General features: G+C 45.3%; 1 protein-coding gene across 2 annotated transcripts in view; it reads right to left on the reverse strand.

The window, feature by feature from the left end:
• WRAP73 (WD repeat containing, antisense to TP73) overlaps positions 1-23,645 on the reverse strand; it is a 28,273-nt gene extending 4,628 nt beyond the window's left edge. The window contains exons 1-11 of one of the 2 annotated variants that reach the window (XM_066636974.1): positions 22,761-23,645; positions 19,294-19,446; positions 17,989-18,105; positions 6,855-6,927; positions 4,653-4,756; positions 4,351-4,437; positions 3,015-3,149; positions 2,854-2,931; positions 1,877-1,982; positions 1,331-1,456; positions 866-931 (exon numbers count right to left, since the gene is read on the reverse strand). In XM_066636974.1, the coding sequence (XP_066493071.1) occupies positions 866-931; positions 1,331-1,456; positions 1,877-1,982; positions 2,854-2,931; positions 3,015-3,149; positions 4,351-4,437; positions 4,653-4,756; positions 6,855-6,927; positions 17,989-18,105; positions 19,294-19,446; positions 22,761-22,829 (1,114 nt within the window). In that variant the 5' untranslated portion in view covers positions 22,830-23,645. The remainder of the gene's footprint in view (positions 1-865; positions 932-1,330; positions 1,457-1,876; positions 1,983-2,853; positions 2,932-3,014; positions 3,150-4,350; positions 4,438-4,652; positions 4,757-6,854; positions 6,928-17,988; positions 18,106-19,293; positions 19,447-22,760) is intronic. The other variant, XM_066636975.1, reaches the window with a different exon arrangement.
• Between the last annotated feature and the right edge of the window lie 277 nt (positions 23,646-23,922).

Genomic DNA, 23,922 nt, shown 5'->3' on the forward strand with positions numbered 1-23,922 from the left:
CTCGTGGATTGAGAACTGGTTGGAGGCCAGGAAGCAGAGAGTGGGTGTCGATGGGCAATTTTCACAATGGAGAGAGGTGAAAAGCGGTGTGCCCCAAGGATCTGTCCTGGGACTGGTGCATTTCAACCTCTTCATAAATGACCTGGAGACAGGGTTGAGCAGTGAGGTGGCAAAGTTTGATGACACCAAACTTTTCCAAGTGGTGAAGACCAGAAGTGATTGTGAGAAGCTCCGGAAGGATCTCTCCAGACTGGTAGAATGTGCAGCAAAATGGCAGATGCGTTTCAAAGTAAGTAAGTGTAAGGTCATGCACACTGGGACAAATAATCAAAACTTTAGATATAGGCTGATGGGTTCTGAGCTGTCTGTAACAGATCAGGAGAGATCTTGGGGTGGTGGTGGACAGGTCGATGAAAGTGTCGACCCAGTGTGCGGCGGCAGTAAAGAAGGCCAATTCTATGCTTGGGATCATTAGAAAAGGTATTGAGAACAAAACGGCTACTATTATAATGCCGTTGTACAAATCGATGGTAAGGCCACACCTGGAGTATTGTGTCCAGTTCTGGTCGCTGCATCTCAAAAAAGACATAGTGGAAATGGAACAGGTGCAAAAGAGAGCGACTAAGATGTTTACTGGGCTGGGGCTCCTTCCTTATGAGGAAAGGCTACGGCATTTGGGCCTCTTCAGCCTAGAAAAGCAATGCCTGAGGGGGGACATGATTAAGACATACAAAATTATGCAGGGGATGGACAGAGTGGATAGAGAGATGGTCTTTGCACTCTCACATAACACCAGAATCAGGGGACACCCACTAAAATTGTGTGTTGGGAGAGTTAGAACAGACAAAAGAAAATATTTCTTTACTCAGCGTGTGGTTGGTCTGTGGAACTCCTTGCCACAGGATGTGGTGATGGCATCTGGCCTGGACACCTTTAAAAGGGGATTGAACAATTTTCAGTAGGAAAAATCCATTATGGGTTACAAGCCATGTTATGTATGTGCAACCTCCAGATTTTAGCAATGGGCTATGTCAGAATGCCAGATGCAAGGGAGGGCACCAGGATGCAGGTCTCTTGTTATCAGGTGTGCTCCCTGGGGCATTTGGTGGGCCGCTGTGAGATACAGGAAGCTGGACTAGATGGGCCTATGGCCTGATCCAGTGGGGCTGTTCTTATGTTCTTAAGTAGGATACTCTCACTCTCATTTTACAGAGTGAGAATGAAAGCTGGTAGGAAAAAGAATCACGCATTCAAGATCCTATAGAGGTCAGGCTAGAATAAGGACTTGAACCCAAGTTGCAGATTTCCTCTCAGCCTCTGAGACACTAACCATTTCGAGTTGCCAGGAAACAGTTATCCGAGCTGAAAGCCAACATCCCAACTCCAATTCGAGGATTTGCCCGATCAACTGCAGGTTTAACATGATGCAGAGAAACTGACTCCTGGGCAATTTCATCTGGAATTTAAGAAAAAGAAATAGGGCGGCAACGTAAGTTGCAACCGTGGATGAACCAGAAAACAGGAACAAGAGCAATGTTACATTATGATGTACACTGAATGCTCACTCCACCATCTTCTCATGGTCTTAGAAAGGGCAGGTTGCCTATTCAGCATGTCCAACCACCCCAACTCCCAATTTCCTTATGCTCTTGTTCAGTTGGCTGACACAGAGCCACAGTAAAGCAGAATGGCAGCCAGCAAGGTATTCCTATGAAGACGAAGTAACCACTGATCACCACCTGATATTTCCTGACAGGAACAGGAGAAGCCACTCCACAATGCTGTCGTAATCTACCACAAGTTGCCAAGACTTCATGGGTCAGTGGGCTCAAAAACCGCAAACATCTCAGAGAGACAGGCATGCACACAGGCTTACATTTACTCTTGGTGCTGAAGAGCGAGCTTGCCATTGCCTTGCTAGGAGGAAAGACCAGTTTGTCCATTTCCACTGCTGGAGATTTCTCCACCTCCCGATACACAATCTGGAGAGAAAAGGAGGTCACCCTGTAGCATGTCACAGAAAAGGCATCACTAAATCATTTGCTTTTGGGATGGAAATAATGCAGGCACAGGGCTGAAACCCAATATAGACAGAGACCTAAGAGAGTAAGCAGGCCAGGCCTTTGGGTAGGAAATATCAACCAATTAGCATCTGCATAATACTTCTTGAGTGTGTAAAGTGTGTCCACATGTAAAATCTTGATGTCATGCTTACAACCCTGAAAAGGAAGGAGCATTATTCCCAAATTGCAGATGGAAAGGCTGAGTGATTCGCTTACAGCCATCTAGTAGGTTCAGAGCAAAAACAAGAAGCAAATTAAGGAAGTCGATTTGCAGGACCGAGCATTGTATTAGAAAGTGCTGATCAAAATTTATAGTACTAGGATGTCAATGTGAGGAGGGATGGTGGGAGAAACATAGTGATGACTATTTCAAAAGTTTTTCTTACTCCAGCTCTCAAGTAGTTGCCTTATAATCCAGCTCTCCAGCTTGAGAGAGCTTACTCCAGCTCTCAAGTAGCTGCCTTATAATCAGTGGCCAGCAGCTCACCATGGTATTGCTCCTGCACGATTCTGCCAGGTACTGCAACTGGGACTTCCTGCATGCTACGAAGTTGCACCACCCCGAGCTGAGACCTCTCCCCACTGTCCCCAAGCGACTTAAAGCAGTGAACCAGGAAGATCCTGATTCAAATCCCTGCAAGATGGAGGCAATATCACTGAGGTCCTTTACCAAATAGCTGTTGAGGAGAATGAACTCAAGACTTATGCCAACACGAAGGATTATTACTGGCTCCCATTCTTTTCAAGTGCTCCCCCTTTCACCAAGGCGTGATCCCCTTTCCCAACTTACTATCTTTGGGCTTGCAATGGTTACAGGATGCTCCAACTCCGCGATTTTCTTCCAAGTCACATGGTTCAGAATGCGTACCTAATTCGAGAAAGAGCAGGTCAAGGGTCACAGGCAGCACACCATGTCACAAATTCACTCTACTGAGCTGAAGAGCGTCTTACCTTTTCGTCGTAACTGCCAATGGCCAAGAACTGGCTGCTGGGGCTCCAGGTGACAGATTTAACACCCAGTGACCACTCATAAGCTCGGTACGTGGACAGCAGGCGGCCATCAAGGGAATAAAGCAAAACTTTATACTGAAACAAAAGGTTTAAATTTTTTAATTTTTTTTAATGACAGCGACTGTGGTTTTTTAACCTGTACTCTTTGCAAGTTAGTGTAGGTCACAAACACAACTCTGAGGTCAAGATGACAGCATTCAAAAGTGGCTCTTCTCTGCATTTTTACAAAGCCTCACACATTTGCAGTGCATATTTTCAAAAGGAGGAATTTTTTTTGTTTAAGTGAATAACAAAAATCAAAGACAAGAAAAAATACAGATTAGTAAACCATAAGCAATATATAAACAATAAGCTATAAGCGTAGATATCTTAAAAACGGCTTCCAGGTGACTCAAAATATGTCTTTACATATAGTAGCTGTCATCTAATAAAGAAATTTGTTATGGATCTTTTTGAAGCAACCTATTTCAAGCTTAAAAATTTGGTGCAAATGGTTTCTTAAGATATTCACCAAAAGAGTAACAATACATTTGGGGAATATTTGTTGAGTGTACAAATTACTTGATTGGACCATCATCTGCACAAGGACACCTTGCGAGTCCATGGCAGAACCAAGATTCAAATCCAGAACCCCCCTACTTGCAGTATAGTTTTTAGCCATTCTGTGACATCAACTGCTTTTCAGGAAGCTGCCCAGGGAGGAACTATGTAAAAGGCAATCTTGCAAGAGATATTATATCAAAACAAATGCCAAGATGCATGCCTTTTATAGTTACTTTTATAACTATGGTGCTATGGGGCCAGATAAACAGATTAGCAGATAAACCCCTGCTAATTGGGTAAGAGGCACTTTTTCAAGTGGGTGCTCCTTTTTTTAGCAGGGGGAGAGTAACTGGCCCACCTCACCCCAGAACTGTCTGTTCTAGTGGCTGTCTGCTGGTATTCATTTGCATCTTTTGAGATTGTGAGCCCTTTTGGGACAGGGAGCCATTTAGTTATTTGATTTTTCTCTGTAAACCGCTTTGTGAACTTTTAGTTGAAAAGCGGTATATAAATACTGTTAATAATAATAATAATAATAATAATAATCAGCTTCCAAGGGCCGCCAGCCTGTGGACCTTGTTTGATACCCCTGATCTAAAATTTTTAATGCTACTTGGAGGCGAGAGCCAAAATTTTCAGCTCCGCACCTGGTCTCTGGATGATACTGTACATCACTGCTCTGAAAAGCAGCAACACAGCTGGTAAATGGTCCTCATACAAAGTTTCTCCTCACCTCCAGGCAGGTGTCCCACACAGCTAAGACACAGCCATTTGGAGCCCATTCAATCCCAGCCATGTCCTGTGTCTCGGTGTCAAAATGCTTCAAAAATGGGGAGAAAGGAAAATAAAAATGTTACTTTTATTAACAAGCCAGGGTTTGAATCTTATTACTGTGTGATTTGCATCCATCACAGCAAAGGCTGCAGATGAAGAATTCAGACATGCAAGGGGAAAAGGGGAGGAAGCATACAACCCAAGGCTCCACTCCCAATCTCTAAAAATGTCACTTCAAGAGATTTAATTGTGGGTCTTTACCCTCAGAAGCTGCCAGTCGCTGCACACAAAGAGACTGATGTAGTCCTTGCAGTCTCTCCTCTCTGCCAAGGCCATGTAGCGGCCATCCTTCGTGAACGCTATTCCTGCTGATAAAAGCAGGGTTCAGAAAGGGCAGGGGAAACTGGAACAAATTGATACCGTATTGAAAGCAGTGAACAGGCAGGAAAGGAAAACAGAGGCTGGACAGAACAGGCATTGTTAGCCTGGGTGGAGCATCAGGTCATTTGTGTTATTGCTTGGCTCCTGTTATCTCACAAGACCTTGCGCAAGGTGCGTTTTATGCATTCTGAAGTGGCAGCCTCAAGTTTGTTCACCTCTTTAGGGCCCTTGAAAGCCACCACTGTTACCCAAGCACTGTCAAATTTCAGGAAAGGGAAACCAGCATGTGAGAAAGGAAAACAGAGCCATACCCTGTGCCACTGGGTTCCCACTTACCCCACTCAGACTATGTACACACCCTAAAGTGCTTTCTGGGAGGCCACAAAAGCCACACACTCTGTCAACTCTCATTTTCACATGACCTTTCCAATGAGGAGGGAAAGGACATACAGAAAGTCAAAAAAGCTTGTTAGTTGTGAACCAACAAGGTGAAAATGCTTTCCTATTTTTAACTGGGACTGTAAGAACTATTAATTGAGTAGTTAGGGAAAGGTTTGAGTGCCAAGGACTGACAGCACTGTTCATTATTTGTCAAGGACCTAAAACAACTGACATCATGCAGAACCTACAGAAAGGAGTGACTAGAACTCTGGAGGAGGGGACCAGGGGTCTCAAGCTCAAATCCCCACTCAGCCATGAGGCTCACTGAAGGTCAGCAGATTTCCATTTGTAAAAGCCAGAACTAACCTCAGACCTGCAATGGGGACCCACCTTCAACAGTCTAGCAGGCAAGGGATCGCTCCAGGGAGCAGTCACTGTTTGGCAGCCAATGAGTGTCTGCTGCTACTGTCTTGTCCTGCCCTTTTTTCCCTTCCAGGCTGACTGGAGGGAAGGGAGAGGCAGAAAGTGGCACGGCAACAGCAAGCACTCAGAGGGTTAGGGTGCCATAGCAGAAGAAAGCAGGCAAGTGAGAGAGGCAGTGGATCCCTCCGTTGACCAAAGCAGCCCCTCCACTGGTCAACCCATCCACCTTGCTTGACCAAAGCAATACCTCCCAAGTCTCAAGTGGGATTGACCTCATCTAGGACCACTAGCTGCAGCTACTGTTCAAACGCTGCAGGCCTTAGATGCAAAACAAAATGGAGGTGGAGGCAGAAGCACCGCTGTGACCTACTTCTGGGTTCCAATTCACCTCTTGGAGACCACTGCTCTCTGTGACACTGGGCCAGTCACACTCCTGTCATCTAACCTACCTCAAAGCATTGTTAAGGAGAAAGTAAGGAAGAAGACAAAACAATGGAAACCACCCTGAACTCCTTAGAAGGAGAAACAGATACAAATGGGATAAATATAATAAGACAGACCCTGCTCAAATTGTCCCCCAAACCATTACTGAGCAGCTCAAGACCCTAGAACAGCCATTTTCAACCACTGTGCCGTGGCACACTGGTGTGCCGCAAATGGCCTGCAGGTGTGCTGTGAGAGTTTGGGGGAGGGTCATTTGTTAATAGGGCCAGTGGGGATGTGAGCTCCCCATCAGCATCCCGGTGTGCCTTGTCAATTGTCAAAAAACCGATGGTGTGCCTTGACAATTTTAGTACCTTGTCAGTGTGCCGTGAGACAAAACAGACTGAAAATCACTGCCCTAGAAGTTCAATGCTACTGACTTAGAAATTCCAATACATTCTCAGCTCTGTACAGGAACTTAAAATTCTGACACCAAGTCCAGTATTTGAAAGAATATTCTTCAGCACTGGAATCCAGGACTGAGCCATGATTCGAACACAGCCTTACAATGCTCTCTATCCAGCCAGCCAGCAATGGCTACAAACACTCTTATTTTGCAGCCGTTTGGACAGGTGCTTTAAACTGACAGAATACGACTTACTCAAGTTTGAGAACAGGATGGATTAGTTACATTTTTGTAACCACAGGATCAAGTTTGCATTGCGGGAACCGAAAGGCATCTGCGCCCCTCCTCCTGCAGGCAAAAGGGTGGAAGGGATTTGGCTGTCCCCGGATCATGGCAATCTAGGCTATAATAATAAAACATCCTTCCTGTATTAGGTTAGCACCACTTACCCTGCTGACAGGCCTTGGGATACTTGATATAAGACACAGATTTTGTACACAAGGACCAGACCGTTATCCGCAGCTGTTGGAAAGAGAAAGAAACAGAGGATGCATTTGTTTCTTTATGGATGAACTTTAAGAAGGGGGGATTCTTATGCAGAGCCATTGGAGCGCATATCTGGTTTTGAAAAAACAAATGAAAATCTTTGAAAATAAAATAGGGAAGTTAGTGGTGAGGGGACACACACCATCACAGTTTACATATATTAAATAAGGGGAGGTTGAATATTCAAGATACCAAAAATTGATTTGGGTCAAAAGAAAAAGCAGATGGAAGGTGAACCTCACTTAGGCCTCCCACACAGAATTTGGAAATTTTCAGTCCTGCAGTGCCTGAGCCAAAAGCAAGCCCTGAACTGGGGACCTCAGATGTGTACGATGGGCCTGTAGGTAGCAGTGAGTCATGGGGGGAGCACTATCCCTGGGGGGTTATCAGCATAACCCTCCCAGGGATAGTAAATTTTCAGCCACCAGATTCCAAGTACTACATATGCAGGGACTGAATGCTGCCATCACCAAGCTGTTACTTGGGAACTGCTTTGGTTTCCAGCTATCCACAGTCAGAAGGCTAAGCTAGGCAGACGTTTTGACACTCCTTGTTTTGACATGGGAGACATCTTCAGAACTATCAATATCATCTGCTCCTCCCTGTGATATTTTGGTTATTTCTGAAGGGCTCTGCAACTTCTGAGCAAAGAAACTGTCAAGAAGGCAAAGTCAGCTGCACACATCCCCTCCCACCCCTGACCTCTCCTCCAAGTTCACGGGTCTGTAGAAGGGCTTCTGTGTTGCCAATCACAGATGACCCAGTTAACAACAATATATCCCTTCAGTAGCAACTGCAGGCTAACTGGACATGCCATAACAAATGTATCTGGTGGTCCTTCTGGAGAACAGAATGACCCATTCAATTATCCGTTCCAGATTTTTCAGAGGCCTGGTCCACCCTACCCCAAGGTCAGGTCCTTCAAATTGGAAAAGCTTTTCCAAAAATATAATCATGAACAATCAACAGCTTGGCTCTAAGGAGATAACAGGGACCCAATGCATAACCTTCACTATTTCGTAAAAGTCTATCAAGCATTCTGCACAAATTCCACCTTTATCCAAGCTGCATGCAAACATGTTTCCCCAACAAGCAGATGGGCACTGTAAGCCCCAACAGTATTTATTATCCTTGGGGAAAAAGGTAAGAATCATAGAGTTGGAAGGTTCCTACAAGGTCATCTAGTCCAACCCCCTGCCTGTAGCAGGAAATCCCCCTCAAGCAGTGGTTCCCCCAAGGGTACTTGCCAGCACCTTTAGGGGTACTTGAAAAAGAATTGAAAAATGGCAGAAAAAAGCGGACCTGTATTAGAATGCCTTACGGGGTTGGCAAGGCAGGAAGGACGGCAGCTAGCTGGCTGCCAAAGGCCCACCAACTGCTAGTTTCTGGTCATCAATTCATGTATTATCAGATATGGATCAATACTTGAAAACTGAAATTTGAAATGACAGCAACTATATTAATTACATTCTGCTAAGATGAGGGGTACTATTTACGGAAATGGGCTGCCAAGGTGTAAGCAAATGAAAAAAACATTGGAAACCACTGCCTGAGAGCATCTCTGGCAGGTGCTTGTTGAGCCTCTGCTTGAAGCTCTCCAGTGAGGGAGAATCCACCACCTCCCTTGGCAATCTGTTCCACTGCCAAACCAACCACACCAACAAGAATTTCTTCCTGATATCCAACTGGAACCTTCTCTCTTGCAGTTTGTATCCCATGGATCTAGTTTTGCTCTCAGAGGCAGTTGTGAACATATTTATTCCATCTTCCATGACAGTTTTTCAGATCTTTAAAGAGTGTTATCATACCCCCCCCCCCCAGCCTTCTCTTCTTCAGTTAAACATACCAAATTCCCTCAGCCTGTCCTTGTAGGGTTTATTCTCCAGCTCTTGTTCAGTTGCCTTGTTTATTTAAAACTCAACCAGAAAAAGTACACCTCTAGATCTTCTACTTATGGAAAAAAAAGGAATGTTTGGGAAAGGAGCCTTGGCTCCTGCTTGACATACAGAGATCTCAGGTTCAAACCCTGATATATCCAGGTAGGACAGAGAAAGATTTGAGACCCTAGAGCGCTGTTGCCGGTCAGTGTAAACAATCCTGACCTAGATGCACCAATGGTCTGACATGGTAACAGGCAGCTTCCTAGGCATCTCTGCAGGCAGTGTTTATTTTTATACCACCCTTCCTCCAAGGAGCTCAGGGTGGTGTACATGATTCCTTCCCTCCTTTTGTCCTCGCAACAACACTGTGAAGTAGGCAAAGCTGAGAAAGAGTGACTGGCCCAAGGTCACCCAGGAAGCTCTGTGGCCGAGCTGGGATCTGAACCTGGATCTTGCAGATTTTACTCAATTGCTGAGGAGTCAGCCAAGGAATAAGCTCCCACCTTGTCTTTTTCCCAGCATGCAAAGAGGCTCACAGTGGAAATCATCACACAGTTTCTACTGTGGGTCTCCCTATTAAATCATGTTGATTATATGTACAATCTAATTGGGAATAACGGAAGGCATTAAAGAGGACATCTTGTAGCAGAGAACCAGGGGGAGGAGGGACCAAAAAGAAGAAAGCATTCAGACAATTTCACACATCCAAACTGCTGCAAACTGGATCCATCGCAGTTATTTCCCCCACAACCACCTTTTCCGTAGCAGATCTCCTTCTCCAAGGCAGGTTTGTCAAGAGGGTTAAAATGTTCCAACTGGCATCTTATGAGCCAGTGTTTCTCAAAATGTGGGTCGGGACACACTAGCTGGGTTGCAAGCCAATTTCAGATGGGTCCCCATTCATTTAGTCTTTTATTTTTAATATATTAGACTTGATGCAACCATAGTATGTGACTGCATTTGAGCAAATGTTACAGACCTGTACTTTTAACAAGCTACTATGTATATTCTTTTAACAATGAGAGTAAATGGGCCTTACTCCTAGGTAAGTGTGGGTAGGATTGCAGCCTAGGATTGTTAAAAATTCTCCTGCTTGATTATGTCACTTCCGGTCATGACCACTTCCGGTGGGTACTGACAGATTCTCATTCTAAAAAGTGGGTCCTGGTGCTAAATGTGTGAGAACCACTGCTATGGACAAAGGTGTCTGGCAAGCAGACAGCTGTTGTTTTGCAGCAAGGTGCGGGGAGGGCGAGACGCAAACCAGAAGCAGTGGCAGCATTTTTCACATAGCCCCAAAACAGCTGAGAAATAAGAAGCATTGAGACAGCAACACGATGGGCTGCAGGAGCTTTGCCTCCATTTTGACGCCCCTCGGCAGGTGGCAAGGCTGCCCATTTTCACGACCTACAACCCACGCCTCAACAACTTTGCGTCTCAAGTGACTGTCAAGCTTGTGTCCCAGACATGACTAGGTCACCGGGCCTCCTTACATAGCTGCGTCTGTCAGCACAGGATTTCGGAGGATTACGCAGGGCACATTCCTCGACAGAAAGGATTTTTCAATCAATATAGCCATTTACAGTTACTAAGGATTACGGCCACAAGGCACTCAAGCATTCATTCAGATTGAGAGAGAGAGAGAGAGAGAGAGAGAATGCGCGCAAACAGGAACTGCGGAGACATTTTGTAGCAGCTTCGCTATCCGGTTGCAGTACAGGCATTGCTCCAAATGGGATTAAACCCATTATCACCACCTAACATTTTTCATGGGCAGAATCCTTGCCTCACATTAGTCTTGTGAAGTGCAGCCAGCATAGGGTAGTAGAAAAGAACAGGAGGAAAACTGGATATCTTCAAGCAGAGGCTCGACAGGCAACTCCTGGAGGTGCTCTAGGACACCCAAATTGTGCTCTAGGACACCAAAGGACATCTAGCAATTCCCAAAGTGTGGGTCTGGGACCCACCAGTGAGTCATGAAACTGACAGGACAGATTAGGCTATGTGTATCAAGGGTTAAACAAGCTGCTGCTTGAGGGGGGAACACTGCTGCCCAATCACCATGATAGCCACACCCCTTGGCATTTATAAATCAGGGAGCAGCCTCTGGGGCTTCTAAAACATTTGGGAACCACTGTCCTAGGACAATTTCCTGTTACAGGCAGGGGTTGAACTAGATGACCAAATGGGTCCCTTCCAACTCTATGATTCTATGACAACTGGCTTCACCTACCTTACAATCAAACAAATGTTTTTGTTACAGTAATAATAAGGATCATATTTATAAAGGGAGCCAAGATTGTGTAATGATTCTGGGGTTGGACCTGGAAGATCCAGGTTCAAATCCCCACTCAGCCATCCAGTTTCCTGAATGAACCTGTCACTACCTCTCAACCTCACCTATGTTGCAGAGTTCTGTGAGGACAAAAGGAGGGAAGGAACTACATACATCACCCTGAGCTCCATGGAGGAAGGGCGATATAAAAACATGAAATAAAAATATCTAAATGTCACAGGACACAGTTATATGCCCCACTTGGTCTGCAGTGGCTTCCTAGTGGATTCACAGTACTGGTTTTGACCTGGAAATCCTCACTGGTCGGACCCTACATGCATCGCCAACTACCTTTTCTCCTTAACTTGTTCCACCACCACTTTAAGATAACTTGAATACACTTTTCCAAGCATATCAGACCATCTGTGCCCCATGTTCCAAAAAAAGGCTTTCCCAGTAGCTCCCCAGTTCTGTAATTCCCCTCCATTGCCTATCTGAGTGAAAGTCAAAATAACTTCCGGAAGTACTTTAAGACTTTCCAGTTTGGGCAGGCTTTTAGCAGCTAAGACAAGCACGAGGAGATTTCCATTTCTAAATATATCTGCATTTAGGGACACACTCAGGTCTCATCAGTGATGCATGGGGTGCGCACGCCAGAATTATTAAGGTGCTCCCAGAACAGATAAAAGCTATTTCTTGTTTAAATGGTGCCATCCAAGGTGCATTACAGAGAGCAAACAGGGCTCGCAACCAAAGTTCATGCAGCAGGAGGGAAATGGAAACAAAGCAAGATGGGGGGCAGATATGCCATAAATGTATTCACTAAAGGTAGTATTTGCCAGTACACACATGCAACATAATGTCAAAATGGCTGGAGGCTTCTGGTGGTCGCTAAGAACATTCTCCTTCCATCAAATGGATTAATTTGTAGAAAACATTCATATCACCAAAGTCAACCCAGGTGTCTTTTTGAGATATTGAAAGATAAGCTCTTGCACAGATGTATAATGCATAAATGCTACTGCTCACTGTCAGACAGAAAGGCCACTCTCAGCATCTTCCTTCATTCCTCATTACAGTAACACACCAGAACCAACACAAAAAGCTAGCCTCCAGCCTCAAATTAAATTCTGACTCCACTCATTAGTCAATACTTAGGGCAGCCATTTTCAACCACTGTGCTGCGGCATACCAGTTTGCCATGAAGGGTGTGCAGCCAGAATTTGGGAGAGGGTTATTTATTCATAGGGCCTTTGGGGGAATGTGAGCCCCCTACCAACAGTGTGGTGTGCCTTGTCAATTAAAAAAAAATACTGATGGTGTGCCTTGAACATTTTAGTGCCTTCCCAATGTGACATGAGATGAAAAAGGTTGAAAATCACTGCTTTCGGGCAATGATTGTCTGCCAATTAAGACTTGCAGCTCTAATAACTATACACCCAAAACAATTAAAGAACATCTCTCCAGGTCAGCCTCTCTCGGAAACATGAGCCTGTGTTCAATAAGACCATTTGTCTTCTTAAAAATAGCTAATTTACTACCTGACACTGTATATCCAAGAGTGCGCAAGGCAAGACTGGTCCCAAACCTCCCAGCACTTGAGGCAACCTATCAAATGCAGATACCCAGCACTCCTGGTCAGGCAGTGCTTCAGCCAGGGCCACTCCTTTTCCTCCTGCTCCCTTTCGAAAGCAAGGAGGGGAAAGGAGTAGAAGAGGAAGTGTGCAGGAGAGGACCAGTGGGCTAGAGTGTCTCCAACATACTCCACAGTGATCACACGGCAAAGCAGAGCAGAGACAAAGCAGAGCAAAGCAGAGGTATCAATTCTGAAGAATTGTTCTGAAAAAAGTCTACATCTCACTACATACATGCAGAGGTCTCATGTGTATCACACAATGCTACATGCAGATGACATAATTGGCCATATATCAGTACAGAGCTAGCTAGCACTTGTTCTAGAGCCTGTGTGAAGCCATTCTGGGATCCCCTAGAGTAGTGCCATAAGTCAAAGAGCAAATCCAAAAACACAGGCTGCAATGGTTTGGCCACACCTGCAGAATGAACACCAGTCTGCTGCCACACAAGATCCTCTGGCGAGAGCGATCCCCCTACTAGAGCACCAAATACAACTCGAACACATTGAGGAAGACCTAAGGAACCAGCGTTTGACCACTGACGAGGCAAGAAATATTGCCAACAACCACAAAGGGGCAGCATGCCATAAATGACGCATGGATCCCAGTGGCACACATAGCAGAGTATTGGCTAGGAGGACAACCTGGTAAGGTAGCAATTTTCAACCTTTTTCAGCTCATGGCACACTGTCAAGGCACTAAAATTGTCAAGGCGCACTCGCAGTTTTTTACTTACATTAAATCACATTACAATTAATTTTAATTAATATAATTAATACAATTAAATCATTACATGACAAAGGGCACAATCCTAACCAGGTCTACTCAGACATAAGTCCTATTTTGTTCAATAGGGCTTATTCTCAGGAAAGTGTGGTTAGGATTGCAGCCAAAGACTAGGGGAGAATGTGCCTGTGGGACTTACTTCTGAGTAGACATGCCTAGGATTGGGCTTTTGGTTGCACTCTTTTCTCAAATACATGAGCAGGCAATTGGCACTTCTCTCTCCTCCTCTCCACCACCCCACCCCACCCCACAGGCACACCCCCAGTCTCATAATTGCAGTTAGCACCTCTCCCTCGAGGTGCACTCCAATGCACCCTCAAAGGTCCAGAATCACTTGCCTCACATTCTTTCCCCCCCACTGCCAATTGCCTGCTCCAGTATTTCAGAAAAAAACTATGACCAAAAGCCCAATCCTAGGCATGTCTACTCAGAAGTAAGTCCCATTATAGTCAACGGGGCTTACTCCCAGGAAAGTGGGGCTAGGAGAGGATAATGAGAGCCCAGCCCAGCTCAGGTAAGTCTACTCAGAAGTAAGTCCCATTATAGTCAACGGGGCTTACTCCCAGGAAAGTGTGGGGAGGACTGTGGCCCAACGCCCGCCTCTGAAAGGCAGAGGCAAGGCAGGGAGGGTAACTTTGGGGAGCTGCAGGCAACTGTGGCAAGGAGAAGGGACTTTTATGGACCCTCAGCCAACCCATTCTTAGGCTGGTGGCCTCAGCAGACTTGCTGGCTTCCTACCTGCTTGCCTGCCCCTGGCTCCCTCGATCTCACTCATCCCAGACCTTCTCCAGGCTCCTCTGGCTGCCCAATCAGCACACAGAGCAGACAGGGACTTGATACCCAATCCTAGGCGTGTCTGCTGAGAAGTAAGCCCCATAATAGTCAACAGGGCTTACTTCCAGGTAAATGAGGATCAGGTTGCAGCCTTCCTCTTGCTCAGCAGCAGGAGATGCAAAGCAGCTGTGGCTGCTCTTTTTTCACCAGCTGCCATGTGAGGGCCTGCCTCCTCTGGCCCTGCGGCACACCTGAGGCTGCCTTGCAGCACAGCTGTTGACCACTGTGCTAAGGACTAAAAAAAAGTAGTGCTACTCAAACTGTGGTCCACAGACCAGCTGCCGGTCCACAAGCCATTGGATGCCATGTCTGCAGCATGTCTCTTCTATCTTCCTGGCATTGTACATTTGTGCAAGAGCTTATCTTTCAGTATCTCAAAAAGACACCTAGGTTGACTTTGGTGATATGAATGTTTTCTGCAAATTAATCCATTTGATGCATGGAGAATGTTCTAAGTGGCCACCAGAAGCCTCCAGCCATTGTGACATTGAGGTGCATGTGTGTACTGGCAAATATTACCTTTAGTGAATACAGTTATGGCATAACTGTGCCCAATTTTGCTTTGCTTCCATTTCCCTCCTGCTGCATGAACTTTGGTTGCGGGCCCTGTTAGCACACCAGGAAGAAAAAATTACCATTCTGTGCAGTGGACCCTTTGAAAATCATTACTCTCAAATACGGAACTGTTTTGGAAACTTGGGTGGTGGTAGTTTCTAGGTGTGGAAATTGGGATCTGCCAAAATGTTTCCAGAGTAGGACTTGGTGGTTCCACCCATCTTTGGCAGACAACAGCCAGATACCTTATTTCAGCATTCACAGATTATTTCCCATTCTGTATGTTAATCAGTAGTTGCTGTTATTTTAATCAAGCAAAAATTCCAGGCTTCCAAACCCAGGCTGGAATAGTCGAGGCTGCCTTTAACCTCCAAAGCAATCCCTGTACTGAACAAAGCGGCAATACTGAATACTGTCATCTCAAAACACTAGCCCACAGTCTGCTACGGTAGACGAGGGATTTACAGGACCTGAAAGTCAACACGGTGCAGACACCCGCATATCCCAGCCAGCTGTCTGCCACAAGTTAATTTAGCAACCTGTTTACAGCTGGAGAGAAAGCCTACCCCAATACACGCACATGCCAAATTGGCAGAGGCTTAATGAAAATCCTGCATGGGTCAAACAGAGTTCTGCTGGCTGGTAATAAATTCTTGTGGAGGTGGGACAACATGTGCCAGTTGGACGCCACAAGCAGTATATAGGGGCAGGCTACCATTTTGGATATTCCGGCTGCTTCCTGGCTGGGTATTAGGCTTGCGCCTGACTAGCAAAATAAGGCTGGACAAGGAGAACAGTTTTCACCAGATGGGAACTATTCATTGTTATAAACCCCTTTGTCTCATCCTCCACTATACAGCCCTATAAGAGCCAGGATTGAGAGAAGAAAACAGGAAGCATCTGGTGGGCCACTCTGAGATACAGGAGGCTGGACTAGATGGGCTTTTGGCCTGATCCAGCCAGGCTTTTCTTACTGAAGGTACAAGGAGAACCACTGACTATGTTTATTGTACAATGGCAGGGGTCAGCAACCGACAGCCTGTGGGCTGGATCTGGCCCACCACCCAAAGTCATCTGGCCTGCATGGAGCTCAGCTTGCGAGGCAAGGCTTCCAGCCCAGTTTGCTAGGATGCAGAACTATGGAGCAGACTGACATAGGCCCAGGGACTCCATGGTTCTGGGCAGGCGGCTCTGCCGTTCCCAGTCCCAGTAAACTGGGCTGGAAGTCTCGCTTCCCAAGCTGAGTTTCACACAGCCAGGAGTTCAGCAATCCAGATACGTGGTGGGGACATGATGACATCATTGCGGAACGTCTGGCCCTTCTTTCCTAAAATTTACTAACCCCTGTACTATGGGGGATAGCAACACAAACATAGCATGAGAAATATAGTATGAGAAATGTTTTCCAAGGGGCATTCTTATAACAAAATACCAATTCCCGTTTGCTGTGTTGTGCTTTGGCTACCTAGAAAAGCGAACAAATTGAGCTAAGAGGGTTAGCTTCGATTTCAAAACTGTGCTGCCACAACAATGAGAATACTAGTTTACAAACTGTTCATCATCTTTTGAAGTAGCAGGGATTTGACTACGCCTAGATTTGCGTTAAGATCATCTCATTAGTTTGAAGTCACAGCGAGGCAGTTTCATTTTTCTATACATTCGTTTTTGTCTAAGAAGCTTCCCTCACTATGATTTGGGGCTTCTTCTTTCCTCACCTGAAATGCCAATGGCTAGCACAATGAGATACTTCAGTTTTAACTGACTGCCTGAAGGATAGTCTCCTCCCACACTGCAATCACCACCAGGGGTTCTAACTCCATGTCCCACCACCCACAGACGATTGTTCTGTTCTGCTTTTTCCTGGTCAATCAAACAATTGCCATTTTATTAAATTATGTTGTGTGTTTTTTTTAAATCAAATATTGCAAAGCATCTTGGTGGTCTCTTTAAAAAGGCAGTGCTTTAAGTTTTTAAATAAAATACTTGCAAGGAAGTTTTCCCTCTAACTAGATCAGGGGTGCTTAATAGGTGGATCGCGATCTACCGGTAGATCGTGAGGCAAAATGAGTAGATCGCGAAGTGCCGACTGGGAGGAAACGCCGGGAGTAAGGCCTATTGTACTCAATGGGGCTTACTCCCAGGTAAGTGTGGCTAGGATTGCAGCCTCACAGCCTAATCCTAGGCATGTCTACTCAGGAGTAAGTCCTGTTATACTCAGTGGGGCTCAAGGTACACCAACATACATTGTACACATAAATGTTATATGCTATGATGGCGCGAGCATTGTAAAAAAAACTCTGGTAGATCTCCGGGCCTTGCTGGGTTTCAAAGTAGCTCTCGAGCCAAAAAAGTGTGAGCACCCCTGAACTAGATGATGCAGTAGTGGATCTGTTTGTTTGGCTTTCTGGGGATGTCTTCTCTTGCGTGCACAATGCGACTGATGAATGAGATCATCTTGAGCTAAAGCTCTACACAGTGCATGCAGGGTGACCTGCTCTCTTTGTAGGTTAAACTATTTTACAGGGACTGACAGATATATGATCCCATGGAGCAATAATATTTATACAGCACTTGGGTATGTTCGCATACAGTGCTTATGGAACCCTTACAACCAACCTTGCAAGGTAGGCCTGTGTTTTTCCCTATATTACAGACAAGGAGGGTTGCCTTGCCCAACTTTGTGGCGGACTCAAGACCTGAAACAGACTTCCTGCTGCCCTTTCTCCTGTACTCAGCCATCATACACCAGCTCCTAGAAGGGCTGCACCTCAGGGTCTATGATGGAATATGCAGCTTAAATCAGTTGTACAGAGACATACGTTCCATTACCTATATGCCAATGAAAATCAGCCTTTCCCTAAACATGCAGACCTCCATTCAAACATGTTTTTCATTCCTCCACCACCCCCACTAAAATCCAGAAAGCAAACCACAAAGAAATAACTAAGTCCCACAACAGAAGTACAGTTTAATCGCATACTGCAGCTTTAAGGGCTTCAGGCTATTTTGGGGCAAGGATGCAGACAGTAACATCTGATACCTTGGAGGGGCAGCCCCCAAGCTTCACACTTACATGGAACTCCGTGGTGTTGAGAATGTGACGGCCATCTGGGCTCCAACAAGAAGCCACCAGTCCTGCTGAACCTTCGTCGATCTTGCAGTGCCAGTTGGGCTGTTCCAAGGACCAGACCTAAGTCAACAGAGGAAGAGCAGTCAAGCCAGCGCTTCAAAGCTCTACCAGTTTCTTCTTGATAGATAACACTCCGGCCAAGCTAGATAAGCCCATCACCAGCTTCCAGGGAGATCAGCAGAGACATGAAAGACTGGCGCTGGATCCCACTACAGAAGTAAGCCACTTATAATTTTCCTAGCGCTGAACTGGGACTCTTGGGATTCTTGGTTGCTCATACATGATGCACTTTAGGGTCAAAATCTCAATATGGGCTAGTAACTTTTATATGGCACATTTCATCTGCTGAATGCTTTACAACAAACTCCTACTCAGCCACTTAAAAGTTGCCTGTGGCAAGCACCAATCACCTCTAGGCGACTAGGGAGGGAAATTTTATAAATGACATACACGTGGGTCATGTTTTGTTTATCTTCGTAATCTCATTCCCAGGGCTGCTTTACGATCTTTGCTTTGGTGGTCCTCATAACCATTCTCTGAAGGGAGATTCCCTTGCACACAGGCAACTAAGACACAGGTTCAGATGCTTTTCCAAAGCCAAGTCCATAAATCAGATGCGTTTTAAATCCAGTTGTGCTGGCCCAATCTGCCCCCACAGGACCAAACTAGCTATGCTATGCACTGATCCTTTTTCTATTCAAATGTTTTTACCTGTTCTGTTTTACTGCTGTAGCTTTTATTATTGATTTTTTATAAGTATTTTTTAAACATTCTTAGCTGCCTTGAGTGCCGCTGAGTACAAATCTCTTAAATAAACATTTCCTCCTGATCTGGTAAACTTACGAACTGCTTTCCATGCAGTTCCAGCGTTGCATAGGGGTAGATGCGGGTTTGTATGTTAACACACGCTTGGGGATATAATGTGACATTTGTACCATCTCATGTGCAATTGCGCAACCGCACAAGGAGAAAATTGCACAACTGACCAAACAATGCTATTGCTTCCACATGCACAAGCCCCATTATGCAAATGCAAAGAGTTTAGAATACAACCTGCTTTCTCATCAGGTTTTGTTGAAATAAGCCAATGGTTGATTCTCTCCCCCCCTCCCCATCAGCTATGGCACTTAAGCTAATGCTTTTATGTTGAACATCAGCATCAACACTGAATCAAATTCTTGTTACATAAGAGCTATTGGTTTAGTAACTGGTGGATTTCAAAACAATAGGCACTGCACTGGGACCCACCTGCACAATTCCGCGTTTGTACATTGCGCATAATATGAAGAGGGAATCAGAAGACCACTCGATGTGCTGGATTTGGTCCAGACAGGTGTAGAGCTGCAGGATTTGGAGGGTGTTTACGTCGCGAACCACCAGGCGATACTGCACGACCGAAGCCTGAATGGGAATAAAATTAACAGCTGTCACTCACTTGTAATAGAGCTCAACTCATTATCAGAGTGTTTCAATTGCCTTGGAAATTCAAAATACCAGGTCAGGGGGCTTCTGCCTGAATCTACGAAAGCGAGGTAACTTTGACATACAGAGGACTTTGTAAAATGTGGGACGTCCAACAATTAAAGTTTTCAATTCATCATCCATTGATTAAATGTACAAATCACCAGGGCCTCAACAAAGGTGCCTTTTCTGAGATGTGTACTGTATGATAACTAGGTTTTAACAAAAGCTACTACACCTTACTAGGTATTGAAGAAAACCATCAATATGCACTTTTTCATACTACACAGGGGTGCAGTCGAGGGGAAGTGGGGGAGGGAGCAGAGCACAGCAGACCCCTGGAACTTCTTCTCCAGCAGGAACAATGAAGTCAGCAGCAGCTCAAAAAAGCTTCAACTATTTTCCAAAGCACTTCAACAAAAAAAGAAACATCAGGCTCAACAGAAGGCAAACTGAGATACCTGTCTAAGGACATACATTCATGTCTAGGCCATCTTCTTCTCCAGGGGTTCCCTGGCAGACAGTAGTAGCCCATATTACAGTAAGGCTACAATCCTATGCAAATTTCTCTGGGAGTGGGACCCAACAAACACAGCAGAACTTACTTCTGAGCAAGCATACATAGGCTAGAACCCTAACATACCTTTATATCCAGAACATTTTTTCATCCCATTTTTCAATTTGTATATATTCATTTTAAAACGAGAGCAACTTACCAGAAGAGTACGGGATGAAATCAGCTAAATGTATAATACATTTCAAAATAGAAATAAGGGACAGAAGAAGAAAACACTCTAAAGAAGAAATTTAATGCTGATTCTTTAAAACTGCTATTCTCTTAAAACAATATAAGGAGGGTTTTAGGATGAGCACCTGCATGACAGCTATTATGGTGACAGAACAAAAATTGCCTCTAACCAACAAGTGTGTCCCTTAGCTCCAGAGATTAATCAACAAAAGCATGGCCCCCAGCCGCTCAAGCCTCTGTTTTTACCCTTTTAACCATGGGGGATGGGAGAACCACATTCTCAAGTGTTTGTTGAGCTCCATGTTCACCCAATTGGGACATTTATGGCAGCCTAACATTCCCCTTCATCTGGCTTTTGATAAGAGCTGAGGCATGGTCAGCTACTCGTGAGTGAACACACACGTGGCTCACAGCCGAATCCCAACCCACGCTGGAATGGGGAGGCTGGCTGGCCTGCCCCGTATCCAGAGTAGAGCTGAGGCTGCCTGTGGTTCAGTTTGGGGCAAGGGGAATTCATTCCCCTTACCCCGGGTAATGCAGCAACAGCCCCAATGGGGCTACTCAGATCTGTGACACCTAGAGGTGGCACAGATTTGAACAGCCCAGAGCTGCGTTGCGATAGATCGCCTGGGATTGGGGTTAGGATTCAGCCCAAGTGCCGGATTCTGGTCCCACCCCCCACTCAGCCACACCTACCCACAGGCCCGCCTGCTAGCCACCCGCCCTCCCCCACCCCAGAATACCTCCATTTCACCCTCCACCTGCCCCCTCTAACCCTGCACTGGTCTGACACAGTCAGCATGAACTAAACAGTCCGTGTCAGCATGGAAGCTGGATCTGGCTTCTGTGGGCCAGTGCATGCCTTATGGCACATTTGCGCCAAAGTATGGCATTTATGCCGGCCCAGTACAATCACTGCATTACTCTCTCAGTTTCATTTTCCATAAGGCTCAATACATTTTCTTAGTTTCGCAAGCCACCAAAATCAGGTTGTGACCCACTGGTGGGTCCCAACCCGCAGTTTGGGAACGCCTGGTCTACGTAGTTTGAAAAAAGTCATTAAAAAGTGCACATTTCAAACCCAGTGAACCTTTGGTTTAATAAACCCCAATTTAACAGATTTCAGAAACCACAGACATTGCCTGCTTTAAAAACACTGAGTATTTTTTGCACACACATGTGGATCATCATTATTCACATTTAATGTACTGTAACCACCAACATAAGCTCCATCCCCCTGTTAGTCTGATAAATTGAAGGCTCTAGCACTATATTGGACATGACAGCCACATGGAGAGAACACATCACTGGACAACCAGGGTAGAGACAGAAGCCAAAGAAAGAAGCTAAGAGCTGCTGCAATGCTAAGGTACAGTGGTAATTCAGGAGGTCAGATGCATTCATGCACAACTCGTCCACAAAGGACTCTCCTTTAGAAGAGCAGCCTTGCTGACTCAAGCCAAGGGCCCTTCTAGGGCAGCCTTAATGGTTCATAGCCTTCAGCCTTTAGTCATCATTCATATTTGCCTATCAACAACATAACTGACATTCAGATCAACCCTAGGCATACTTACCCAGAAGTCAGCCCCACTGGGGTCAACAGGATTGCATAGGACTGCAGCCCTCCACTGTTAACACCAGTTCTGGATCCTAATTTTCACACACCCTCTGCAGTTATGCTGCACAGAACAGGTCTCCCCCCCCCTCCCAGTTACTATCATAAGTGAGACCAGTGCATCAGGGAGGAAACAGAAGGAGGGCCAATACTGTCAGCATGTTGATGATTAAAAGAAAATTGTAGTGAACTGTTGATTTAACAGACTAATGGGGGGGAGTTTAATGCCAAAATTTGATGAAATTAGGATCTGCTAAATCTCAGTGCACTGCAGTCAACTGAAACACAGGTGCACAAAACATATACAACTAGTTGCAAATGAAGCAGATTTTAACAAAGTGTCTGTTGCTCTGAAGTCTGTTAAATCAAGGTCCATATATGATTAAAAGCCTTCTGGCAACACTCTCCATTCTCCAGGAATGGCAGCCCTTTCTCAATTAAGCAAGATGTAGAACATGGAGGAAAAGGCATGTAAAGTCATTAAGTTCCTCTTTTACAGGAATACTGAAACAGTTTATTTGGGAAACTCCTAGGAATAAAAAGGAAGGACCACCCTGAGCTCCTGGGAGGAAGGGTAGTATAAAGATATAAAAAATAAATGTGAAATATTTGAACAGAGTCCAAATGAAAACAATGAATAAAAGCCATCAACTAAACTGTTACTCTCCTAAATATAAATGTAACAAAAAAAGTTGCAAGCCACACATAGCATCAGGGTCTGTAAAACAAGTCACAGCTGCAGTGCAGTGTTGAAACATCCCATGGCTCACACACCCCATTCCTTCTATAAACCCACCCACTCATCCTGCTGGCCAAACCTCATTCCTCCCCCAGCCTCACTATAATCCCACCCACCCCACACTAACCCACCACAACAGGGTTAAAACTCACCAGAAGCTTTCCATCCGGAGAAAACTTGCACAACTGGCTGGAGAGCTTAAATACCTCTGAAAAATTCATTCTGTCCCAAATAACTTGAAAGGGGAGGAAGGGGCAGTCAAAGAGCAGGACCAAAAACAGCTTCACAAGGAGGTGTGTATCATTTCCTCTCTCACACACACACACAAACACATACAGGCGCAGGTGCTGCAGGCTTTAAGGGATCAGATTTGTATGCAAAGCCATCACTAACCCAAAAAATGCAAGGACAAGAAGAAAAAAAATCTCTCCTTAAAAAAAGGGTAGGGAGTTACTGAAAAAAAATACCAGCAAAAAAAAATAAAAAATACACACAATACACAAGCCTACAGAGAAGGATGAACATGCACACCCCAAAAAAACACAAAACTCTATCCTGTTTAAGACAAGGCAACTGCCTCCTCAAGGGAGAGGGTGTCCCTAAAGGTTTCAGGGTAGCGAAGGGGGGGGGCCCAAATGCTAAAAAAGAAAGCAGCCCCTTGAAAGGAAAAATGCTGCACTTCCAGGATATGGAGAGGTACTGTAATTCACTTCCTTAAGGAAGGAGAGTCAAGTAGAGGCAGATAAAACATCCACCCCACCCCATTAATTATATACATATAATTCTATCCCCAATTAGGAAAAGGGGAAGCAGCTACCTTCCTCAAGGCAGGGGATATGGTCCTTTAAAGTCTCAAAGAGGGAGGGAGGAAAGAGACCACCATTTAGTTTTTTAAAAGAGGGGTGGGTTACCTACTCAGGGGGAGTGAAGGAAAAATTGATCACTGGAAGGGGAGCCTCAAATCACAGGAAGGGAAGAATAGTGACTCTGGAAAATATATATGACCCCCCCCCAATTAGAAAACAGGGGAGATGCCACAGGAGAGAGATAAGCAGCACCCTGCCCCCCCCCCCCCGCAAAAGCACAGCACCAAATTAAGAAATCCTGCCCCTCCCTCAAGGAAAAAGTTGCCCCTTAACATCTAATGGGGGAAGAGGGAGGAAGGGCTCTAATTTTTTAAAAGGGAATGGAGAAAAAGATGCTTCCCCACCCACCCCAAAAAACACTGGGAAACAGGAGACTATTTGCTTCCTAAAAGGGGGGAGCCCCAAATTACAGGGAGAGGGAGGATAGGTGACCCCTCTGGAAAATGTG

This window comes from Tiliqua scincoides, chromosome 9, assembly GCF_035046505.1.
Source record: "Tiliqua scincoides isolate rTilSci1 chromosome 9, rTilSci1.hap2, whole genome shotgun sequence".
Lineage (NCBI taxonomy): Eukaryota > Metazoa > Chordata > Lepidosauria > Squamata > Scincidae > Tiliqua > Tiliqua scincoides.